This window comes from Brachyhypopomus gauderio, unplaced genomic scaffold (assembly GCF_052324685.1).
Source record: "Brachyhypopomus gauderio isolate BG-103 unplaced genomic scaffold, BGAUD_0.2 sc46, whole genome shotgun sequence".
Lineage (NCBI taxonomy): Eukaryota > Metazoa > Chordata > Actinopteri > Gymnotiformes > Hypopomidae > Brachyhypopomus > Brachyhypopomus gauderio.
In genome coordinates, this window is record NW_027506872.1 from 215,307 (window position 1) to 237,971 (window position 22,665).

Consider the following 22,665-nt stretch of genomic DNA (forward strand, 5'->3'; position numbering starts at 1 on the left):
AATGTTGGAGCTCTTCTAGTATCTTCTGACAGCTGGTTCCATTTAGAAACAGCATAATATCTAAATGCTGCCTCTTCTTGCTTAGTTAGGCAGGACTAACTGATTAGTTCCTAGTGACCTAATAGCTCTGCAGCATGTCAGATAGATACACTGGTCCTACACCATTAAGTGATTTATAGACCAGTAAAAATATCTTGAAGTCTATCCTGTATTGTACTGGTAACCAGTGTATGAACTTAAGAATGGGAGTAATGTGATCACTTCTTTTGCTCCTAGTGACTCTAGTAGCTTCATTTTGAATCAGTTGTAGCTGTTAGATTGTCTTTATTGGGAGTTATGTTAGAAGGTCATTACAGTAATCAACCTGCTAGAGACAAAAGCATGAATGAGTTTCTCAAGATCTGCTTTTGTCAAGAAATCTCTGACCTTATTGATATTCTTAAGATGACAAAAGGTTGACTTAGTTACTGATTTCATAATCAGAAATCAGAATTATATTAGTACACCTCGGTTTTGAGCTAGCTCTTTAGAGTGTTAGTATGCACCTAGTCTGTGCCTTCAATTGCTAATAATCTCTGTTTCTTTATTAATAATAATATTTTTAATATCTAATATTTTTTATTCAACTATAGAAAGTTTTCACCTATCCAGTTTGTGAAGTGCTCAAAACACTTGCAGAGATAGTTACAGGGACTGTAGTTTGGTGAAAGGGCAAAATAGATCTGAGTGTCATCTGCGTAGCCCAGAGCCTAGTATGATCTGTTCAAGTGGAAGCATGTATCAATTAAATAGAAGTGGCCTATTTAATTGGTCCAAATGTATTCTGCAGATGAAGTAATCTACTGTGAGGAACAGTGTTAGCTTTAGCATGAGCATTGGTAGTGGAGGTTGAAGACAGTACTACAGAGCTGTACATTGCACGCCGTTTGTGTTTGGTCCCAACCCAGACCCACTGGTCATTCCTGCCATCAGTACTCACGGTAGTGGCTCTGTCCATGTGTTCCACTGGCCCGGCTCTGAGAGTCTCCACTGAGCCGCCTGTCGATGGTCCACTGCCCTCACTCACACACTCTGGTGCTCCACCGCCCTCACTCCCTCACTCACACACTCACACACTCCCTCACTCACACACTCACACACTCCCTCACTCATACACTCCCTCACTCACACACTCCCTCACTCATACACTCCCTCACTCACACACTCACACACTCACACACTCCCTCACTCACACACTCACACACTCCCTCACTCACACACTCCCTCACTCACACACTCACACACTCCCTCACTCACACACTCACACACTCACACACTCCCTCACTCACACACTCTGGTGCTCCACCGCCCTCACTCACACACTCACACACTCCCTCACTCACACACTCCCTCACTCACACACTCCCTCACTCATACACTCCCTCACTCACACACTCTGGTGCTCCACCGCCCTCACTCCCTCACTCACACACTCACACACTCCCTCACTCACACACTCACACACTCACACACTCACACACTCCCTCACTCATACACTCCCTCACTCACACACTCCCTCACTCACACACTCCCTCACTCACACACTCTGGTGCTCCACCGCCCTCACTCACACACTCACACACTCACACACTCACACACTCCCTCACTCATACACTCCCTCACTCACACACTCCCTCACTCACACACTCCCTCACTCACACACTCTGGTGCTCCACCGCCCTCACTCACACACTCACACACTCCCTCACTCACACACTCCCTCACTCACACACTCCCTCACTCATACACTCCCTCACTCACACACTCCCTCACTCACACACTCCCTCACTCATACACTCCCTCACTCACACACTCCCTCACTCACACACTCCCTCACTCACACACTCCCTCACTCATACACTCCCTCACTCACACACTCCCTCACTCACACACTCCCTCACTCACACACTCCCTCACTCACACACTCTGGTGCTCCACCGCCCTCACTCCCTCACTCATACACTCCCTCACTCACACACTCCCTCACTCATACACTCCCTCACTCACACACTCCCTCACTCACACACTCCCTCACTCACACACTCCCTCACTCACACACTCCCTCACTCCCTCACTCACACACTCCCTCACTCACACACTCCCTCACTCACACACTCACACACTACCTCACTCACACACTCCGTCATTGTTACCTAATAAGCATTAACAATAGGCATCTTACTACACATTAATAAATGTGTAGCATCTTACTACACATTAATAAATCACAGCCTGCAGTTGCACAATCCAAATGAGCAGAGCTGAACACGCTACAGGATAGTCAGCATCTACCGAGATTCTAATATCTACTAAAAAAACTTCAAAAGTATTTTGAAAAAGATAAAGATGAATCAAACAAAGTAAAGTGCAAGTTATGTCATCAACATCTTTCATTTCACACGACAATAACCAACATGGCATACCATTTAAAACGCGTAAGGCGAAGAAAAAAAAACAGTTCAGCCATTTGTCGTTTCGGTCGTGTCGTGTCGTCTCGTCGCGGTGCGTCTCGGCAAGTAGGCATATAAACATTTTTTGTTGTTGTTTGCTTCTTAAAACCCGTTACTTGAACCTTTACTTATAATTTTTTTATGTTATGTGGCATTTTTTTTACATTTTTATTTTATTTAAAATAGTTTTGACATTTTCCACAGTGCCTGTCTGACAGTTCGATATGCGCACTGCGCATTGACGGTTAATGTTCTCTAGCATTTAATAAAAAAATAAATAAGTAAATAAATAAAAGCTGAATAAAGCCAACCTACCATGTTTATTAATTTATCTGAGTGTTTTAGGTTTTTACTTTGAAGTGGAAAAAAGTCCTGAATGAGAACGAGATCCCGTTTAAGGTGCTCTAGATAAAAATAAAAATAAAACCCTATTCGACTATTAGTCGACTAAAGGGAAAATCTGACGAATCAGATTCGACTATGAAAATCCGAATACACCTCTAATCGTAACATGTTTTTCCCCATACCTGTTTTATCTAAAATATGTTTTAATCTGGACTTTTATTTTGGCAGGTTTGTGGCCAAGTGTTGCTGTCGTCACAATGCTTGTTAAGGAGCGGTAGATTTCGCAGATTCAGTTTCTTGTCGTAAAATCCTGTTTCTCATCTTTGGCAGATTCAACGTAAAAACAAACCTCACAGATTACTGGATAGCCGATCACCGGTGAGTTCTCGGGATAACTTTGTCCAGACAAATACTTTATAGTTATTAGTCGGTAACTGAATAACTAATTTAACGTACAGGATGTTAGCAGCTAGTCTGCCAACTTAACTTTAGCCAAACAAAACAAGTATAAAAATAAATTAGCTCGCTGGGTTGCTAGGTTACCAGCTACGCACATGGCAAATAACGTCAAATTTACCGTAAACTCCCAGCAGTGGCTAAGTAGCTGTGTGAGTAGCTGTGTGAGTAGTTAGGTTAGTGTAGGGTAGGAGTAGGGTAGGGCTTGGTTGGGATTAGATTAGGCTTGGGGGTTAGGTTAAGTTAGGGGTTAGGTTAGGTTAGAGTAGTGTTAGGTTTTAGGTTAAGTTAGGGGTTAGGTTCTAGGGTAGGGTTAGGGCTGTGTTTAGATAGAGAGATTCATACTTTATTCATCCCAAGGAAAGGGAGGTATCCCGAGGTAGTTAGGGATTGAACGTTGTTAACATACTATGTTATGTTTACATATTATCCTGTTAGGTTCCGATTATTTGAACAAAAGTTTTCCTTTGTCATACAGTTAAACTACATTACCCAGATGATGGTGATTTCTGCTGTCCTGCACCAATCATGACCTCTGGGGACAGTCTCCTGTCTCCAGAATCGACTATCACGTCGTTGCTGTCTCGGTCCGGACGCCTGAGAAGTTCCTTTCACCCTGAACCTCCCCGTACAATTAAATACAAAAACAGAAAGTATCATTCTGCCACCGAGGCGCTGGAGGCCTACATTGCAGACTTCCAACGGAGCCAGCACACCTCTGACACGCTCGAGCTACACCAGGGACCCGACAAACCCCACCTGCTTCACCCGGGATACAGAAACAGAGATGGTGTCTTGATTTACTTTTTAAAAAATTTACTTTGCATTAGGGGCACCTTGTATCCGCTTGTACCTCTGATACACTGTGCTGAAGACTTTATGTATTGGTAATGTGCACCTAAGAATTAGTTGACTTATTTTTTGCTGATTGTGTGTGTGATTGTCTGCATGAGTGTGTGTGTGTGTGTGTGTATGTATGTATGTGTGTGCGCACGCGTGTGTGTGGTGTATGTGTGATTGTCTGTGTGTGTGGGGGTGTGTGTGTGATTGTCTGTGTTTGAGTTCTGCGTTCTCCTGTTCCTCTGGCAGTTCTGAAGGAGAGCCTGACGGATGGAGAGCTCGACCTCCTGCATCTCCCAGCTGGTCCTCTACACAGAGCCTCCGATCACCACAGTATCACCACAGATGACCTCCTGCTGCTCCCCTGTGACGGCTCACTTCCTGTGACCCGCACCTCGGCCGCCCTGTCCCGCTCGGGAGGTCATCTGCTGGGATGCAGCATTAACTCTAACTCCTGGTCTCACTCCAGACCTGGTGGTGATGTGAAGAAGCCACTCCATCGTTGCCCTGCTGCACAGCACACTGTGCGCAGGGCTCCGTCCTCGGGAAGGGAGAGGCCGCTGAGCGTGGATGACTTGATGGCACGCAGTCTGACACCCCAGCAGGGATCCCCCCGTCCCAGCACTCCTCTGACCACAGCGGCGCATCCACCAGCCTGTCGAACATGTCACCACCTCCCCAGGTGGATCACAAGTCACAGGTCAGAGATGGACTTTTCTGGGGTGACCAGCATTCCTGACCTCAGATATCCTGGATGGCTCAGAGAGTGCCAGGTTTCCAGCGGAGCTCTGGCCATCACTCCGTCCGTTCCCTCCTGGGTCAATGAGTTGGAGAGGAACACCATGGATGGTCAGCAGCCCCGAGATCATGGGGAGGGCAGAGGGCAGCGAGGAGGTCACGGGGAGGGCAGAGGGCAGCAAGGAGGTGAGCCGGCTACACTGCAGCACTTCAGGCTGCGGTTTGCAGAGACGCTGGCAGCAGCCGAGAGCGGCAGCAGCGTGTGGGACGAACCTCAGACACCCTTCCAAGGTCGGTGCCTCGAGAGGCTGCCTGTCTCCAATATACGGGCCAGTTTTGTACTCCTAGGGTTAAGGGTTAGGTGTTACTAACCCTTAAGCTCGGTGTACACTGTGTGATTTTTGGCCCATTTTCAGCCGATTTTTCACTCGTGCAACTTTTTTTGCGATCGGGCAGAGTTTAGGCTCAATCGCGTGTCGTGCATCGTATAGTTTACACAGGTAAACGAGGAGCGATTCACACCTCACGACCAACTCCCGATCAGAAATCGCAGCGTCGCAAGAATATCAAACCTGTTTGAAATTCAAATCGCTCCTCGTGAGAGTATCGTACTGTTGAAGCAGCTCCACGAGCCGACTCTCCCTGCGATTTAGTCGTACAGTTTGAGCTGGAGCTGAGTACACGATTTAAAATATCGTACAGTGTACTCCCAGCTTTAGTGAAGCACCAGTTAAGTTGTAATGAGTGTTATGCCAGCTCAGGGCAGCCCTCTGATTGGATGTGCCCCTTTCCTCAGGTAACATGATTGGCTGCCTGATCCCGAGAGCAGAGCAAGCGTTGAACTCCCCCTCACTGGGGCTGGACACTTCCATCACGGAGCTGCACAGCAGTCCAGGGGACACCATAGACCTCCAGGAGGCCGAGCGCACGTGGGACAATCCTGCCATCACATTGTGAGTCAGTTTATTGTACAAATTAGTAAGACAATGGCACATTGACACATATTTGCAATTCTAAACTCTCAGAAGTAATGTTCGCCATATTTTGCTGTGGTTAGTGTCCAGAGATTTATTTCAGTTTTGACTTTGCAGTAAGTCACCAGTGCCTGTAGGGGGTGCTGAAGAACAGCTAACTCCTAAAGAATCTCAGGAGGACACACGAGGAAAGGTGAGTAGAATATTCACTCTGCTTCTCCATCTGCATCTCCACATTTTCCAGCTGTTCCTATCTGACCCACCGTTGTCCCTGGTACCCAGTCTACAGGCTCCTGTTCATCAGGATACAGCAGCAGGACACACCCGGGTCCTGTTGAGGCCCTCAAGCACATGCTGTTCAACCTTCAGGCTGTGGAGCAGAGGGTTACGCAGCAGGAAGACACTGTTCCAGACCCACCAACACAGGCTGAGTTCAGACAGCCCAACACTGTTCCAGACCCACCAACACATGCTGAGTTCAGACAGCCCAACACTGTTCCAGACCCACCAACACATGCTGAGTTCAGACAGCCCAACACTGTTCCAGACCCACCAACACAGGCTGAGTTCAGTCAGATGGAAGAGGTGCGTATGTCCCAACCTGGAGGCTGAGAGGAAGTGTGCGTGGTGTAGCTGCAGTACTGCGTGTCGTAGCTGCAGTACTGCGTGTCATCTCCTGGTCTGATTCCACGTTCCTCAGGTGGGTGGTGAACATGAATCATCTCCTGGTGGACAGTGGTTGAAGACACACTGGTTGAACAGCTCGGACTGCACTTTAACCAGGTGAGTCACTCAGACCGTGTTTCCAATACAGCAATACAACACAACAGACACACAAACCCCACACAACACAACAAACACACCGCTACATACACACAAACCCCACACAACACAACAAACACACAAACCCCACACAACACAACAAACACACAAACCCCACACAACACAACAAACATACACACAAACCCCACACAACACAACAAACATACACACAAACCCCACACAACACAACAAACATACACACAAACCCCACACAACACAACAAACATACACACAAACCCCACACAACACAACAAACATATACACACAAACCCCACACAACACAACAAACATATACACACAAACCCCACACAACACAACAAACATATACACACAAACCCCACACAACACAACAAACATACACACAAACCCCACACAACACAACAAACATATACACACAAACCCCACACAACACAACAAACATATACACACAAACCCCACACAACACAACAAACATATACACACAAACCCCACACAACACAACAAACATACACACAAACCCCACACAACAAACATACACACAACACAACATACACACAAACCCCGCACAACACAACATACACACAAACCCCACACAACATACACACAAACCCCACACAACATACACACAAACCCCACACAACATACACACAAACCCCACACAACACAACAAACATACACACAAACCCCACACAACAAACATACACACAACACAACATACACACAAACCCCACACAACACAACATACACACAAACCCCACACAACACAACATACACACAAACCCCACACAACAAAAATACACACAAACCCCACACAACACAACAAAAATACACACAAACCCCACACAACAAATACAAACACACCACAACAAACACACCACAACAAACACAACACAACATGCACACAAACCCCACACAACACAACAAACACACAAACTCCACACAACACAACAAACACAACATGCACACGAACCCCACACAACACAACAAACACAACACAACATGCACACGAACCCCACACAACACAACAAACACAACACAACATGCACACAAACCCCATACAACACAACAAACACACAAACCCCACACAACACAACAAACACAACACAACATGCACACAAACCCCATACAACACAACAAACACACAAACCCCACACAACACAACATACACACGAACTCCACACAACTCAGCAAACACAATACAACATTACACATGAACCCAACACAACACAACAAACACACAAACACAACACAACAAACACACAAACACAACACAACAAACACACAAACCCCACATAACAGGCACACAAACCCCACACAACACAACAAACAACACAACAGACACACAAACCCCACACAACACAACAAACACACCACCACATACACACAAACCCAACACAACAAACACACAAACCACACCCAACACAACAAACATTCAAGACCACAGTTATGAATACAAAACAGGATAAAATATCACTTAAATGATTGGCTTGGTGGTTAGCACGTTTGCCTGTCAGCACTGGGGTCTTGGGTTCAAGTCCCTATCTGAGTGGAGTTTCCATTTTCTCCCCGTGTCTGCGTGGGTTTCCTCCGGGGTCTCTGGTTTCCTCCCACAGTCCAAAAACATGGAGGTTAGGTAAATTGTCAGTGCCTGACAAATTCTCTCTGGGTGTGTGCTTGTATGTGTGTGCGCTGGTCTGTGCTTGTATGTGTGTGTGCTGGTGTGTGTGTGCGTGTGTGTGCTGGTTTGTGTGTGTGTGTGTGCTGGTGTGTGCTTGTATGTGTGTGTGTGTGTGTGTGTGCTGGTGTGTGCTTGTATGCCCTGTAGTCACATTGGCTCAGAATGGCTGATGCAGAGAACAAAGTTCCGTTCATACTAGGCCTGTCGTGATAATTACATTATCGACTTATCGCAGGATAATTTTTTAAACCGCGATCATTTTTGCTGATGTCGATAATTGGCCATTGGGTTTCCGCGCAAATTTCTTTACATGAGAATAAACCGCAACTACGTTAGATTTCAGAAAGGCACGCAGTGCTGCTCTCTCGCCCCTCCTCCCTTAAGGGAAGACGAATCTGTGATCAGAGAGCGACATCTACCGGTTAGGAAATGAGTGCAGTACACGGAGAGCGTATGTGTCAATAACAGTGCCTTCACACACAGGTGGAGATGTGTTAATAGGACTCAAAGGAATTCGCTTTTTATCACATTATTTAATGGTTGTTTATTATAGTGACTGTAGCGCGACTCCGCACAACTCGCGTGAATGTGCGCAAACGGCTGAGGCGTTTATTCTAGCCGCGTCACATTCTTTGCAGTGTTGTTCGAAACGATATGTGATAGTATAAACAAACACCCCTCAAAAACAGTGGAAGGAACGTTTACCTGACGAATTTTTTTATTTTTTTTAACTTATGTTTTATTGATTTATCGAAGCTTATTACAGAGGAACTTACAACAACAACAGTACAAACAAAGCTGCCAGGGATCAAATAATAGTATAATCATTATGGTAGTATTATACATGAATCAGACATCATAATTACAAATAAAAAGTATAAACATGGGTTGAGAAGAGAAATACATACATACATATGCCGTGCATACACACCCGCGCATGCGTACATAACCTACAGAGAGTATTGGGTTGGGCTAGAATTTTCATTACACATTCAATCCCGATAGGTGTGATCAGGTGTTAATATATTTCAGCCACTTTCCCCATCTTTTGATTTTAATTTTGTTAAATCTCAGGACAAAGGTAAGGGATTCCATCTCGTATATCTCATTGACAATATCTTTCCACAGCTCTATCGTAGGTGGGTCCGTCTGCAGCCACTTTCGGATAATTGCTTTCTTGCTAGCTGCTAGAAAAATCTGCATCAGATATCGATCCTCCCCGACCAGCCAATCCGGTAAATCTCCCATATAGAGCACTAAGAATTCTTTAGGGATCTCCACAGATAGGATTTTGGTAATATGGTCCTATACTTCATTCCAATAATAGTGAATTTTAGTGCAATCCCAAAAAATATGGAACTGTCCTACATCAGGGCAGCCACAATTCCTCCAGCATGATTGCGGCACACCCAACTGCATCGATTTGATTTTAGGGGTAATGAAAAATCTGATTATATTTTTCCAGCAGAACTCGCGCCACATCCTTGAACATGTTGATGTAAGCTGTGTTTTCAAAAATTTTTTCCAGTCCAACTGAGAGATCTCAATATTTACCTCTTTTTCCCATGCTATTTTAACATAGTCTGTTGATTCCGTTTTCGAGTTGACTATTCCATTATACAGTTTAGAAATTATTTTCTCTGGTTGTACAGAGTAGGCCTGCACTAATTGGGAGACAATAGGATTCCCTTCCAGCTGTTGATTTGTGGGCCTAATCTCTTTCCAATAGTAATTACGGATCTGCAAATATCTAAAGAAATCTTGGTTATTAAGATTAAACTTCTCTTTCAGCTCCTGAAAGGACATCAGGTTCCCCTTTTTTTACCAGTGTACAAAAAGCTGTCAGCCCTTTATGCGTCCATAATTTGAATTGGTGATCTAACACTCCTGGCTGGAATGAGAAGTCATAAGCAAACCATCTTAACTGCTTTATCTGGGTCTGTAATTTGAAGCGTTTAACTAAACCAAACCATATTTTAAGAGTGTGAAGAGTGAGAGGATTTACCTCTGACTCAATTAATCTGGGCTTATCCCCTATCAAGGTCTGTACTGGAAAAGATATTGTGGAAAGTTCAATGTTCTTCCATTTAGCTGTTACATCAGAGTTGCACCAGAGGACCAAGTACTTTAACTGAGCCGACTGATAATATTCTTTAAGATTTGGGAGTGCCAAACCTCCTTTTTCCTTATTTAGTTGCAATGTTGCATATCTGACTCTAGGTTTCTTTCCATTCCAGACATATCGGGATATTTGTCTGTCCCACTCAGTCCATTGACTCACAGGGATTTCCACCGGTATAGCTTGGAAAAGATATAACAGCCTGGGCAAAATATTCATTTTAACGGTTTCAATGCGAGAGCTTAAGTCTAAAGGGATTATTGACCACCTTGACAAGTCATTTTTAATACTGGAAACAATTGGGGTGTAATTTGCTTTATACATACCGCTCAGCTCCTTTGTTAACATAATACCTAAATATTTAATACTATGTGCTTCCCATTCGAGACCCAATAGTTGCCTAGTCTTGGACATTGGCATATCTCCAAATGCCAAAATTTGTGTTTTTTCAAGGTTCAATTTATAACCAGAACAAGATCCAAATGTATTCAAGAGTTCAAGCAGACCTGGGAGAGAGATGTCTGGGTCCCCAAGGTACACAAGCACGTCGTCAGCAAAGAGCGCCACCTTGTGCTCCTCTCCTGCAACATCTATGCCCCTTATATCAGGAGATTCTCGTATTGCCTGAGCTAAAGGCTCAATAAAGATTGAAAAAATTATGGGTGACAAAGGACATCCCTGACGACATCCTCTTTCCAAGTGAAAGTTATCCGTCAACCGTCCATTCACTTTGATCCTAGCTATGGGTTGTGAGTATAGACCCTTAATACACTTAATTACATTTTCTGAGAAGCCCAATTTCTCCAATGTCAAGAACAAAAACCGCCAGCTCACACGATCGAACGCTTTTTCTGCGTCCAAACTAAGTAAGGCTGCATTCAGCTGCCTATTGTTAATATAGTTAATTATATGTAGCGTTCTCCTTATGTTATCGTGCGTTTGACGCCCCTGTACAAAGCCTGTCTGATCTGGGTCTATTAAGTCTGATACAAAGGTCTTCATTCGGTTCGTAATTATAGATGTAAATAGTTTATAATCCACATTCAAAATTGAAATTGGTCTGTATGAGCCGCACAGTTCTTTATCCTTGCCATCCTTAGCTATCAGTGAGATTATAGCCTCCCTCCATGATGGGGGAGTAACTGCTTTTTTGAGAGTCCAATTGAAGGAGGCTAGTAGTATTGGCGAGATCTCCGTTTTAAACATTTTGTACCACTCAGCCGGATATCCATCACTTCCCGGTGTCTTATTATTTTTGGATTGACTGATTGCATTGTCCAACTCTTCTTGTGTAATTTCCTCACTTAGCAGTTTGTTTTGATTTATTCCAATTGAAGGTAGGTCCAGCCTCTGAAGAAAATTTTTTATCTCCTCAGGTTCCTTTAAAGGAGGTTGTGTGTATAGATTCTTATAGTAATTTAGGAATTCTCTTTCTATATCTAGTGGGTTACTTGAGACTATTCCTGTTTGCGGGTTCCTAATCTTATAAATAGTATTTAAAGTTTGTTGTTTCCGTAGTTTTCTGGCCAGAGCCCTCGTGGCTTTCGCACCGGATTCATAATATGTTTGTCTCAGAAACCTTAATTTCTTTTCAAATTCTTCTCTATGATGTTCATCCAATTTTTTCTTTATGTCTACAATATTTTTGTAAATCAGTGGATCTTTATTTTTCTTATGAGTCACCCTCAGTTGCTCAAGTTCTTTTTCAAGGGTTTTATAAGTATATTCTTTTATCTTTTTGTGAGCTGTTGTGACTGCAATTAGTTTTCCCCTTAGGACTGCCTTAGCAGCGTCCCAGACTATAGTAGAGCTAACCTCTCCGTTATCATTGACTTCGCAGAACTGTTTAATTTCATCCTTCATCTGTTGAATGACAGTGGGGTTATTTAAGAGTCCTGTGTTCAATCGCCAAACTGAAGTTCTGGGAAGTGTATTTAGTTGTAATTTAAGACATACGGCTGAGTGGTCGGAAACATTTGGGTCTTCTATAGCACAATCATGAATTTTGTGTCTATCTCTCACATGCATAAAGAAGTAGTCCAGCCTCGAATAGGCTCTATGTGGTGTCGAGTAATATGTATACTCCCTGTCTCCAGTGTGGAGTTCTCTCCATACGTCCAATAGACCCAGTTCTACTAGGATGTTATTCATCATTCTTATCTCTCTAGATTGGGTCCTCTTGGTACTAGTAGTGTCCAGTCTATGATTGAGTACTAAGTTAAAGTCACCCCCACAAATTAATGTTCCTTGACTCTCCGAAGCAAGCAAGTCGAAGATGGTTTGGAAAAAGGCCTTATTACTATTAGGAGGAGCATATATATTGAATAATGTTATTGGAATTTGTTCAATCTTGCCTTGTATCAATACAAAATGGCCCTCTTTGTCATTTATTTCTTTAGTCAGTTCAAAATTCAGAGAGTTTTGTAACATAATTGTTACCCCCCTTCTGTTCTTCATACCCCTAAAGGAAGAATAATATGTTTGTCTATAGCAGGCGTACTCAACTAAATTTGTCCGCGGTCCAATTTTGGCAGATACCTGTGACCTGAGGTCCGGTGCGGCGGGGGTGGCGAACGTAAGTTGTTGAGCGGGGGGGGTGGAGGCGTTTATACTTTCGCGAGCGTCACTGCAGTGTTCTCCGAAACGATATGTGGTAGAAACACCCCTCAAAACAGGGGAATGAACATTTACCTGACCAATTTTAATGTTGCTATATGTTTCAGGTTTGAAAAGTGCTGGAATTTAGGTTAAAGTACTTTAAAATGCTCGAAATTGTAACTACTTGGTTTCACAACAAATAGCTGTCTGACTGAATAGTTCTCTTGTATTAGGTTAACAAATACGAGCCTCTTGTAATTCCAGGACGAAACATGAGAGAACGTGAAGACGTGAAGATTGGGCGTTTTTTAAATAAACAACCATTAAATAATGTGATAAAAAGTGAATTATTTCGAGTATATGTATAAATATTTAACTTAATTATGTTTAACATGCTGGGAAATATTGAAATGGACCTTGAAAGTGACGTACAAGTGCTTTAATTCCACCTTATAAAGGTGTATGAACCCAGCAAACATGACTTTGTTCATTGCGCTGAAGCGCGGCGCGAAGTTACAAAATTCGAGAGGTGCACGACCTCTCGAACCGACAGCGCGCGAGGCACTCGCGCGCACACACGGAGCCACAGCGATTACGTCATTTTCGCCGCGCGAAACGTAAGTTGTTGAGCGGGGGTGGCAAACGTAACACTCGTGACGGAGTGTTTTTTCAATAGCCCTGAAATAAATGCTACGGTTTTGTTTTGGTCCGTATCCAGTTAATCAGGAATGAGATTGGGTTCGGACAGGACTGCGTTCGGGTCCGGATCCGGATTGCGGTCCGCCAGTTGAGTACCCCTGGTCTATAGCCAAATTTTTTCAATTTTTCATGTTCGATTGGGGATAAATGTGTTTCTTGTAGGAAAATTATTTGTGTCTTTTCCCTTTTTAACCTCCTCAATACCCTGTCTCTTTTTATAGGACTATTCAGCCCATTGACATTTAAAGTAATTACTTTTAAATCATAAGGCATAAGTACCTGCAATAACAGTAAAAACACTACCCTGGCCGCTTAACCAACATAAACACAAAAAACAAATTTCCCGAACAGTGGGAAATGAACAGTGACCTCCAACTCTGGGGTATCTTAACACCCCGTTTGGACCCAACCAATACTTGGGTCCTGGGGGGAATTTCCAACTTCCACATGGGGCCCCCCCCTGCGCTCACACAACCTATTTTACCAACCTATACCATCTACCCGGTTATTATTAAATAATAAGGCCTTCATATATTACAATTATTCAGAAAACAAAAGCGGAAGGCACTTATATCAGAGTGTGCACTATGTACTAGGGTATCAAGAATTGCTGTGGCGTTAATGTAAACAATTGTGACATCTCACCCATACCGGAGAGCGGAGAGATTACCCTTGAAATGTAATTTAGTCGTCAACAAGTCTCTCCCTCCTAAAATGAAAGCAGGGGGTCTCACTTTGAACTTGAGTGGAATCGGCGGAAACCTTGGAGTTTCTCTCTCACACTGTCCATCTTACTTTTCTTTGCCGCCGATCGCCACTGAGAACCTCTTTGGGATTTTTCAGTCCGAGAATATCCTTGCGACGCGGTTCGAAAGTTCGGGACTGCCATGCCAATCTCCTCCATTGCCTTTACCGTCTCCTCCGCGGTGTGGTAGAGCTTGGCGCCGCTTTCCCACTGAATTCTCATTCTGGCTGGGTAGGGAGTTTGGAAACGGATGTTGTGTTCTTTAAGGACTTTTTTTATCTCCGCGTATTCCCTCCTCTTCAGCATTACCTCGGTAGGGTAGTCCTGTGCGACTGAGATACGTTTACCCTGTATGTAGATCTCTTTTGCCCAAGCCGCTTTCAAAACAAGTTCTTTCACTCTGAACTGTAAGAAGTTGACTACAATGGACCTTGGTGGAGCCTCGTCGTTCGGGGGTTTGGAAGTAAGCGACCTGTGCGCTCTCTGGATCTGTAGGTCCGCGTCGCCGAGGTCTAGATGTGCTTTTAGGAAGTCCTCCACAAACGTCACCATTGAGGTACCTTCCGAGCCTTCCCTCACGCCATAAATGCGGATATTGTTCCGACGGGAGCGCCCCTCTAGGTCAGTCACCTTCGCTTGCAAAGCCTCCCAATGGTCAATCCCAGCTGTGACCGTCTCCCTCAACTCCGTATTAGCCGTCTCGAGCTCTAGAATGCGTGCTTCAGCCTCTGCGAGTCTAACCCCCTGAGACTGCAGCTTTGTTGTATCTTTGTTGTATCTTCTGAAGGATATCGCTTTTCAGACCGTCGAGTTCAGCTTTAACATCCTTTCTAACTTCATCTCGAAGCTCGGAGAGGCTTTGTTTGAGGTCAGAATTGAGCTCGTTGATTTGTTTGCTAACGTCTAGCATTGCTCGAGCGGCGTCGTTTAGCCCACTGCCATTTTCTGACTCCGAGTCGCGGTCTTGTTCTTCGGTCTCCTTGCCTCCCATTTGTTTGTATTTAGGTAGGCCTTTCTTGCTTTTTGCCCCACTCATCCTATAAGCTTTCTCGAGTTCAAGTATGTTGAATTTTCAAGGGTAGTGAGGGTTTATACTTGAGTTAGACCAGGAGCTCACCACTCACCCTGCTACTCCTATCATGTCCAACCGGAAGTCCACCTGACGAATTTTAATGTTGCTTTGTGTTCCAGGTTTGAAAAGTGCTGGAATTTGTTAGTTTCACAACAAATAGCTGTCTGACAGAACACTTCTCTTATTATTATTATTATTATTATTATTATTATTATCTTTATTTGTATAGCACCTTTCATACATTCATGCAACTCAAAGTGCTTTACAGTATAAATAAAAGAAACATTAAAAGGAGATAAGACAAAAAGAAAATGTTATAAGAAATTAAAGATAAAAATAAAAAAGTAAAGTAAATAAGATAATAATACTCTGGAAAACTATTAAGATAATTAGAACAGATTTAGCTACTCACCCACACTCTCTCGTACAACAAACGCTCACACAGAGCACGACCTTCACTCTCACTGGTTTTATGCGAGCTGTGTGCTCGTCAGCCCACAGTTATGCGCGGCCACCTGGTGCTCGACTCCCAGCCGAGGGCAAAAACTCCCAATCACTCAGTTACCCTGCCTGGTAACCACCAATGGTGCCACCCATTGATCTATATTACTGTATTGGACGTCGCCTGTTGCCGCTATAGCTAGCGATGCGCCGCCCTCGGCGTCATTACTATGTATTGAGTCATGTCAGCAATGCAGTGTAGTTCCTATGTGGGATGTGCATCCATCTGTCACAAAAACAGTCCTAGCACCCTTATTTCTTATCCGATTTTGATAAAATATGGCTTAAATTAAAGGGGAGAATGTTGCGGATATTGTGGTATGTTTTCTGGTTTCAGTAGATGAGGTGTTGGATGAGTTACTGAAATTGGACAGTAATAAACCAGCTGGATCTGATGAGTTCTTTATTAAGATAGGAGCCTCAGTAATTGCAAAACCAATTGCAGATCTTTTTAATCTGTCGTTATGTACTGCAAACTTTCCACAAGCATGGAAAACGGCGCTGGTACGCCCTCTTTTTAAAGGTGGAGATCAGACTGACCTCAATTGCTATAGGCCAATCTCTATATTACCGTGCTTATCAAAGGTGTTGGAGAGGCTTGTTAACAGACAATTGGTCAAATATCTGGAGACTAATAATATTCTGTCTGAGTTTCAGTCAGGTTTTAGATCAGGTTACAGCTGTGTCTCTGCCACGCTTAAAATTCTCAATGATATTATTTCTGCTTTAGGTAACAAACAGTATTACGCAGCAGTTTTTATAGACTTGGCAAAAGCTTTTGATAGTGTCAGTCACTCAATTCTTCTAGATAAGTTGGGCTGCATTGGTTTCACAGAACACTCTTTAGCATGGTTTTCTAGCTATCTCACAGACAGAGTACAGCATGTTAAATCTGACAACTTGTTGTCTGAGCCGTTGGGTGTGTTCAAGGGTGTTCCTCAGGGTTCAATTCTTGGCCCTACATTATTTTCTATTTATCTGAATGATATTGCTTCCATCACCAAAGATTCATGTATCCACCTTTATGCTGATGACACGGTTCTTTACGCAATAGGTCCATCTCCAGAGACCGTAACCAATACACTACAAAAAAGCTTTTTTAGTATACAACAGTTTTTTTTCTACTTTACAGTTACAGATTAACATAAATAAAACCAAGTTCATGTGGTTTAGTAAGAAGCAATCTGCTTCTCTACCAGGCCTAAACATAACTTGTGAGGGCACGAAAATATGCCAGGTCACAGAATATAAATACCTAGGCATTTGGTTATATAGCACTCTATCATTTGCCACACACATCACTAAATTACAGTCAAAAATTAGGTCTAAAATTGGTCTCCTTTACAGAATGCGTTCTTGTTTAACCCGCTCAGCCAAAGTGACATTAATGCAAATGACTATCCTGCCCATGTTTGATTATGGTGATATCATATACAAATCTGCTAGCAAAAATCTTCTTCAAAAACTAGATGTTCTTTATCATTCTGCTATTCCATTTGCCATAAATGCACCTTTTAAAACTCAACATTGTTCCCTTTATGCATCTTTAAATTGGCCATCATTACACATCCGTCCTACCACTCACTGGTATAAGTTTCTTTACAAGACCCTCCTTGGTGTGTCACCTCTCTATCTGTGTAACTTATTAAAATTGTCGTCCACTGCTTATAATACTCGTTCGGCTCAACTCATTACACTGGAAATCCCTAAAACAAACACAGTATTTGGTTCATCGTCATTTCAATCTGCGGCTGCCAGAGACTGGAACTCCCTGCAAAAAACGTTACAGATTACTACTTTTATATCTATGTCCACTTTTAATAAGGTTGTCGCAAATGTTCTTACTGAATGTTGTAACTGTAGTGTCTAGACATCTTATAATGTTTTATAGTGTTGTCTGTTTGTGTTGTAAGTTTTTCAAGAGGCTGTGCCTCTTGCCAGGCTGCCATTGCAAATAAGAAGTTCTTATTTGTTCTTAATGATTTGCCTGGTTAAATGAAGGTCAAATAAAAATAAAATAAAAATATGTAAAACTTTGTATTCTCCCAAGAGAAAAATTTATAAGCAGTCTGGGAATTTTTCAATTTAGGTAAAATAAAAAAAGCCCTGCATAAAGCCCTTTTCTTTCACCTGGCTAAAACTAAATAACACATGCATGTCATGTATTTGAGATTCAATCATTTATGGTAAGATGTTTTAAATAAATAACTTTGATAAGTTTTAATTATGATAACAATTCTGATATTGAAAGTCAAATTTATGAGTTTATCTCTTTATTTGTGAACTCTCCCCATTAGAGCTGTAGTTTTCATAAATTCTTTAAGTGCAATACCTTTTATATATGTTCAAGTATAATATGAGATGGCATCAGTGTGGAGGAGCATCTTTGAGCACTACATGGTTAAATGTGGGTGAAATTAATAATTATGAATAGTGGTGGGCCGTTAACGGCATTAACGGCGTTCGTTAATTTGATACTCTTATCGGGCGATATAAAAATTATCGCCGTTAATCTATTCTTAAAGTTGGGTTGGGAACTGGGTCAAAATGGGTAAGCAAACTATGATGACTTTCAACTTGATAGTTTAGCTCGGCTGTATTCCTAACCAAATTGCACAGTAGGGGCGAGAACGAGTTTTCAAACCTTTGAATTACAAATTGTACGTGTGTTTACATGGGTGCCGCCACGAGGTCGCCAGGTTTGCTTCATGGAAAATTCATTTTTAGGAACGTAAAGTGTTCCTAAACGGAGCGGAGATCGGAGCGGTCGTTTTCTGCATGGTCCTAGCGCTAGATTCGTCGCTATTTAAATATTTCTTTTTAGCCGTTAAAACTGCAGAGGACCAAAACCGGCTTTTGAAAAAGTGCCCTCCCAAATTACGTCCATGAGGTTAAATGTACTAAATGTTGGCTTACATTTCAAATATCATGTTTAGCTGAATAAACATGTTATCAACCCCTTTTAATGTACAGTATGTAGGCTTACAAATTCATGTTTAACTGAATAAACCGTTGAACACGAGTAGCCTAAATTTTTATTGAGCATGTTTTTTTTTCTTCAAGTATCAAAGTGGAACAGCTTTCTCAAGCAGTTATTGATGCATTTTGGAAACAGGAGATGAGCCCCTGGTCTAATGCACCCTCTGTATTAAGAAACCCTATCTCAAAGACTGACTTTTAGTCATTGGGTAGCACGCATATGAGCCATTTTAATATAGATTAATCTAGATTAATCTAGATTAATTTCAAGATTTCAGTGAGATTAATCTAGATTTAAAAAAATAATCGATGCCCACCCCTAATTATGAAATTATGATAGGGAAAATAATGAGTGTGAATCTGAAATTTATGACAAAATTTGTCAGATTTTTTTTTTACCTTCAAGTAGCAGAAAAGAGCTTACACAATTCAGTTTCCCACAAATACATAATTAGATAAATTGACATGACACAAAATATACAGTTTTCAAAATCATTTATTGCAGCCACTTCTCATTGGCTACAGAATTTCATAAACTTTAATAAAATATTTACTTTGCAGTTCAGATTTCCTGACAATAACACAACTTTGAAATCCAACTAAAAAACAAAATCATTCTTCTCAGAACTTTACTGGCCTTTAAAAAGAACCAGTTTTGTGCACTTCTGATGCAGCTTCTGCTTCTGCAGCAAGGAAGAATGTATCCATAATTATCCATAATGTATCGAAGTATCCATAATTTATGAAATTAAACTGTGTTTTTCTGTATAAAACATGATTACTCCATATTCTGTGCTGTCCTTTAATGCTTACTGTGCAGTTTATGTACCTCTATATGCAGCTGATGCTCCAGTTCAGAGTTTATCAGGTCTTTCTCTGAAAGCTGTTGCAGCAAAGTCTTGCAGAGAGACTTTGCTGTTTTTTCTCTGTCTTTTGGCATTTTTCGCCTTCTTCCTGAGCCTTTCCAAGTCTTCTCGTAGCTTGGATACCTGATTGCTGCGAACGGAATCCTGGTCATCATTTTGATAGGTGTCACGTATGGCTACGCCCCCTCTCCTAGCTGTCACTCCGGGTTCCCTCGTGTCTGTGTTCCTTGCCCGTTAATCCCACCCTGCTCGTTTGTCTCCATGATTCCCTATTGTCTACCACGCCCCTGTGTCATTGCCATCACCTGTTCCTTGTTTAAAGTTCTGTGTATTTATAGTCCCTGAGTGTCCCTTGTTCTTCGTCGATTATTCGTTCTTCTTGGTTGTTCTTGGAGTGGTTGTGGTATGTTCTAGTTTGATTGCTGATCGCCCGTTGTGCTTGTTCTCCGTGTCTCTCTGCCTTGTTAGTGTTTCCCTGTTTTCGTTATGCCTGTCTACCTTTGTTATTCTGACTGCCCTCCCGTTATGACCCCGGACTGTTTCTCTGACTCCGATGACGGTATGCCCTGTAATAAATCTCGCTCTTCTCAGCATTTGTGTCCATCCCCTCGCTACGCAGCGTGAGCTGTGTTACAATAGGTATGTTCCTGCAAAAAATGACAATATGATCAAGAATACGTGATCATTATTTGTAAATGCCAAGCTTAAAAGCAGCTCTCAGAAAGAGGTCTAATAAATGATAAAAATTCTTGTTTGAAGTTCTAATTCTGGTGTCTGCCAATCTTTGATGCAGATCTGAGCACTGTCATGGACGGAGCAAAGGTTAGTGATGGGCTAACCATTGCTCCATCAGTGGGCAAGAAGTGAGCACTGCATATCCTTGCTGTAGATGACGGTCCTCTCAGATGTCGACATCCATGGATGCTCCTCAATGCACGACTCAATGCATAGTAATGGCACCTGCGCGGCGCATGCTAAGTCACGTGATGTCCACCTTATAAAATTCCACCTTATAAAGGTGTATGAACCCTGCAAACTTGACTTTGTTCATTGCGCTGAGGCGTGGCGCGCGAGAAGTTACAAAATTCGAGAGGTGCACGACCTCGTGAATCGACGAAGGTCATTCGTGAAATGAGGTCATTTTCGCCGGGCGGACCCTCGCGCCACTCTCGACGTGTCAAGTATAAACCAGGCTTAACTCGCTATGTAGCCAAAGAGATGCTGCCGTTAAATACAGTCGAAAAGAAATCATTTATAAACATGCTGCAAAGATTTGACAAGCAGTATGAACTGCCAAAGAAAACCTATATCTTCCAAACTGCCATTCCAACCTTATATAATGAAGTGAAAGATCGCATTCTGAAGGAGATTAAAGATATCTCATTTTACTCTGCCAATACAGATATGTGGTCAAGCTCAAATATGATCCCATACATGAGCTTTACAATACATTACATTACTGCAGAAGCAAGAAAAAATTCTATAATGGCACTTCAAAATGACAATATTATCGTTTATCGCAATAATTGCTGGGACAATATATTGTTCTGAAAATTTTGTTATTGTGACAGGCCTAGTTCATATTTCTAAAAATGAACTAGATCACATTTCATTGTTCATTTTCTAAAACAAAGCAGATCACCCAGTACAACTCTGTCCACTGCTTGTTCGTAAATGAAGTCAGCAGGTCTTGTACAAAATGCTTTGAGCTTCATTTGGGTGAATGAACTCTGCAGTTGTATCATAGATGCATTTAAGTGCTCAAACAAACCAGCGTCAGCAGTTATGTCATTTACGCTAGCCATAAACATGGGCTGAGTTTACGACACGGGCTGAGTTTACGACACGGGCTGAGTTTACGACACAGGCTGAGTTTACGACACAGGCTGAGTTTACGGACACGGGCTGGGTTTACGGACACGGGCTGAGTTTACAGACACGGGCTAGGTTTACTGACACTTGCCTGTGCCTATCTCACCTATTCCTGTCTCGCCCCGTTCCTGTCTCACCTGTGCCTGTCTCACCTGTGCCTGTCTTCCTGTTTGATTGTAGAGCTCTGCATCACTTGGACAGACTGAAGAGTCTCGTGGATGAGATGGGAGAGAAGGAGAGCAGAGCTGCACATGTAGAGCGGAGCAGGCGCCCCCTGGTGTAGGGGACAGGCAGTGCAGCTCCACAACCCACCCCAGTCAGGCTGAGGGGTTTGGTCCTCATCCACCCAGTCAGGCTGAGGGGTTAGGGCAAGGTGTGTGGGTGCAGGTGCATTACTGTGGTTCAGGACTCAGACTCATAAAGCATGATGCTAACGCTAACCAGACTCATAAAGCATGATGCTAATGCTAACCAGACTCATAATGCATGACGCTAAAGCTAACCAGACTCAAAGCATGTACACGGAAAAGTACATTTGGAAACTTGACCTAAATCCAGAATCTGCAGACATGTGGCAATGTTGTAGTGGTTTTACAAGAAACACCTCTGTTTTTGTATATAAGTGCTCAGCGTTTTATGTTTCTGTGAATGTAACTATTTCAGTGCCTTATAAAGAATGGTCGAGCAATAAATATATTTGTCTAACAGTGCTGTTAAACATTGTACGTGTGTTTTCTTTTAATTAAAGCCCAAACGTTTTAATACTGATTTTCAGGGCTTATTTTGTAGACCAGTATTATCTGGTGTAAATAAATATGTAATGTGTGTCTTATCCGGTGTAGATAAGTAATAGATTTTCACTATGGAATCATACAGGGTGAATCGTCCAGGGT

At 42.6% G+C, this 22,665-nt stretch overlaps 1 protein-coding gene across 1 annotated transcript; it reads left to right on the forward strand.

Moving 5' to 3' along the window:
• The first annotated feature begins 3,075 nt into the window (after positions 1–3,075).
• Positions 3,076–22,490, forward strand: cunh18orf54 (chromosome unknown C18orf54 homolog). Its single transcript, XM_076986369.1, has 8 exons — positions 3,076–3,212; positions 3,769–4,080; positions 4,380–5,159; positions 5,665–5,821; positions 5,960–6,035; positions 6,125–6,427; positions 6,543–6,625; positions 21,953–22,490. Exons 2-8 carry the CDS (start codon positions 3,819–3,821, stop codon positions 22,053–22,055), a joined length of 1,764 nt encoding a protein of 587 aa, XP_076842484.1. The 5' UTR covers positions 3,076–3,212; positions 3,769–3,818; the 3' UTR covers positions 22,056–22,490.
• Positions 22,491–22,665: the final 175 nt, after the last annotated feature.

What these genes read in the sequence shown, in the direction of transcription:
- cunh18orf54 (XM_076986369.1), top strand. Translation starts at nt 3,819, where the DNA reads ATGACCTCTGGGGACAGTCTCCTGTCTCCAGAATCGACTATCACGTCG. An exon ending in GACAATCCTGCCATCACATT is followed by an intron (nt 5,822 to 5,959) that starts GTGAGTCAGTTT and finishes TTGACTTTGCAG; the next exon opens with TAAGTCACCAGTGCCTGTAG. An exon ending in AGTTCAGTCAGATGGAAGAG is followed by an intron (nt 6,428 to 6,542) that starts GTGCGTATGTCC and finishes CACGTTCCTCAG; the next exon opens with GTGGGTGGTGAACATGAATC.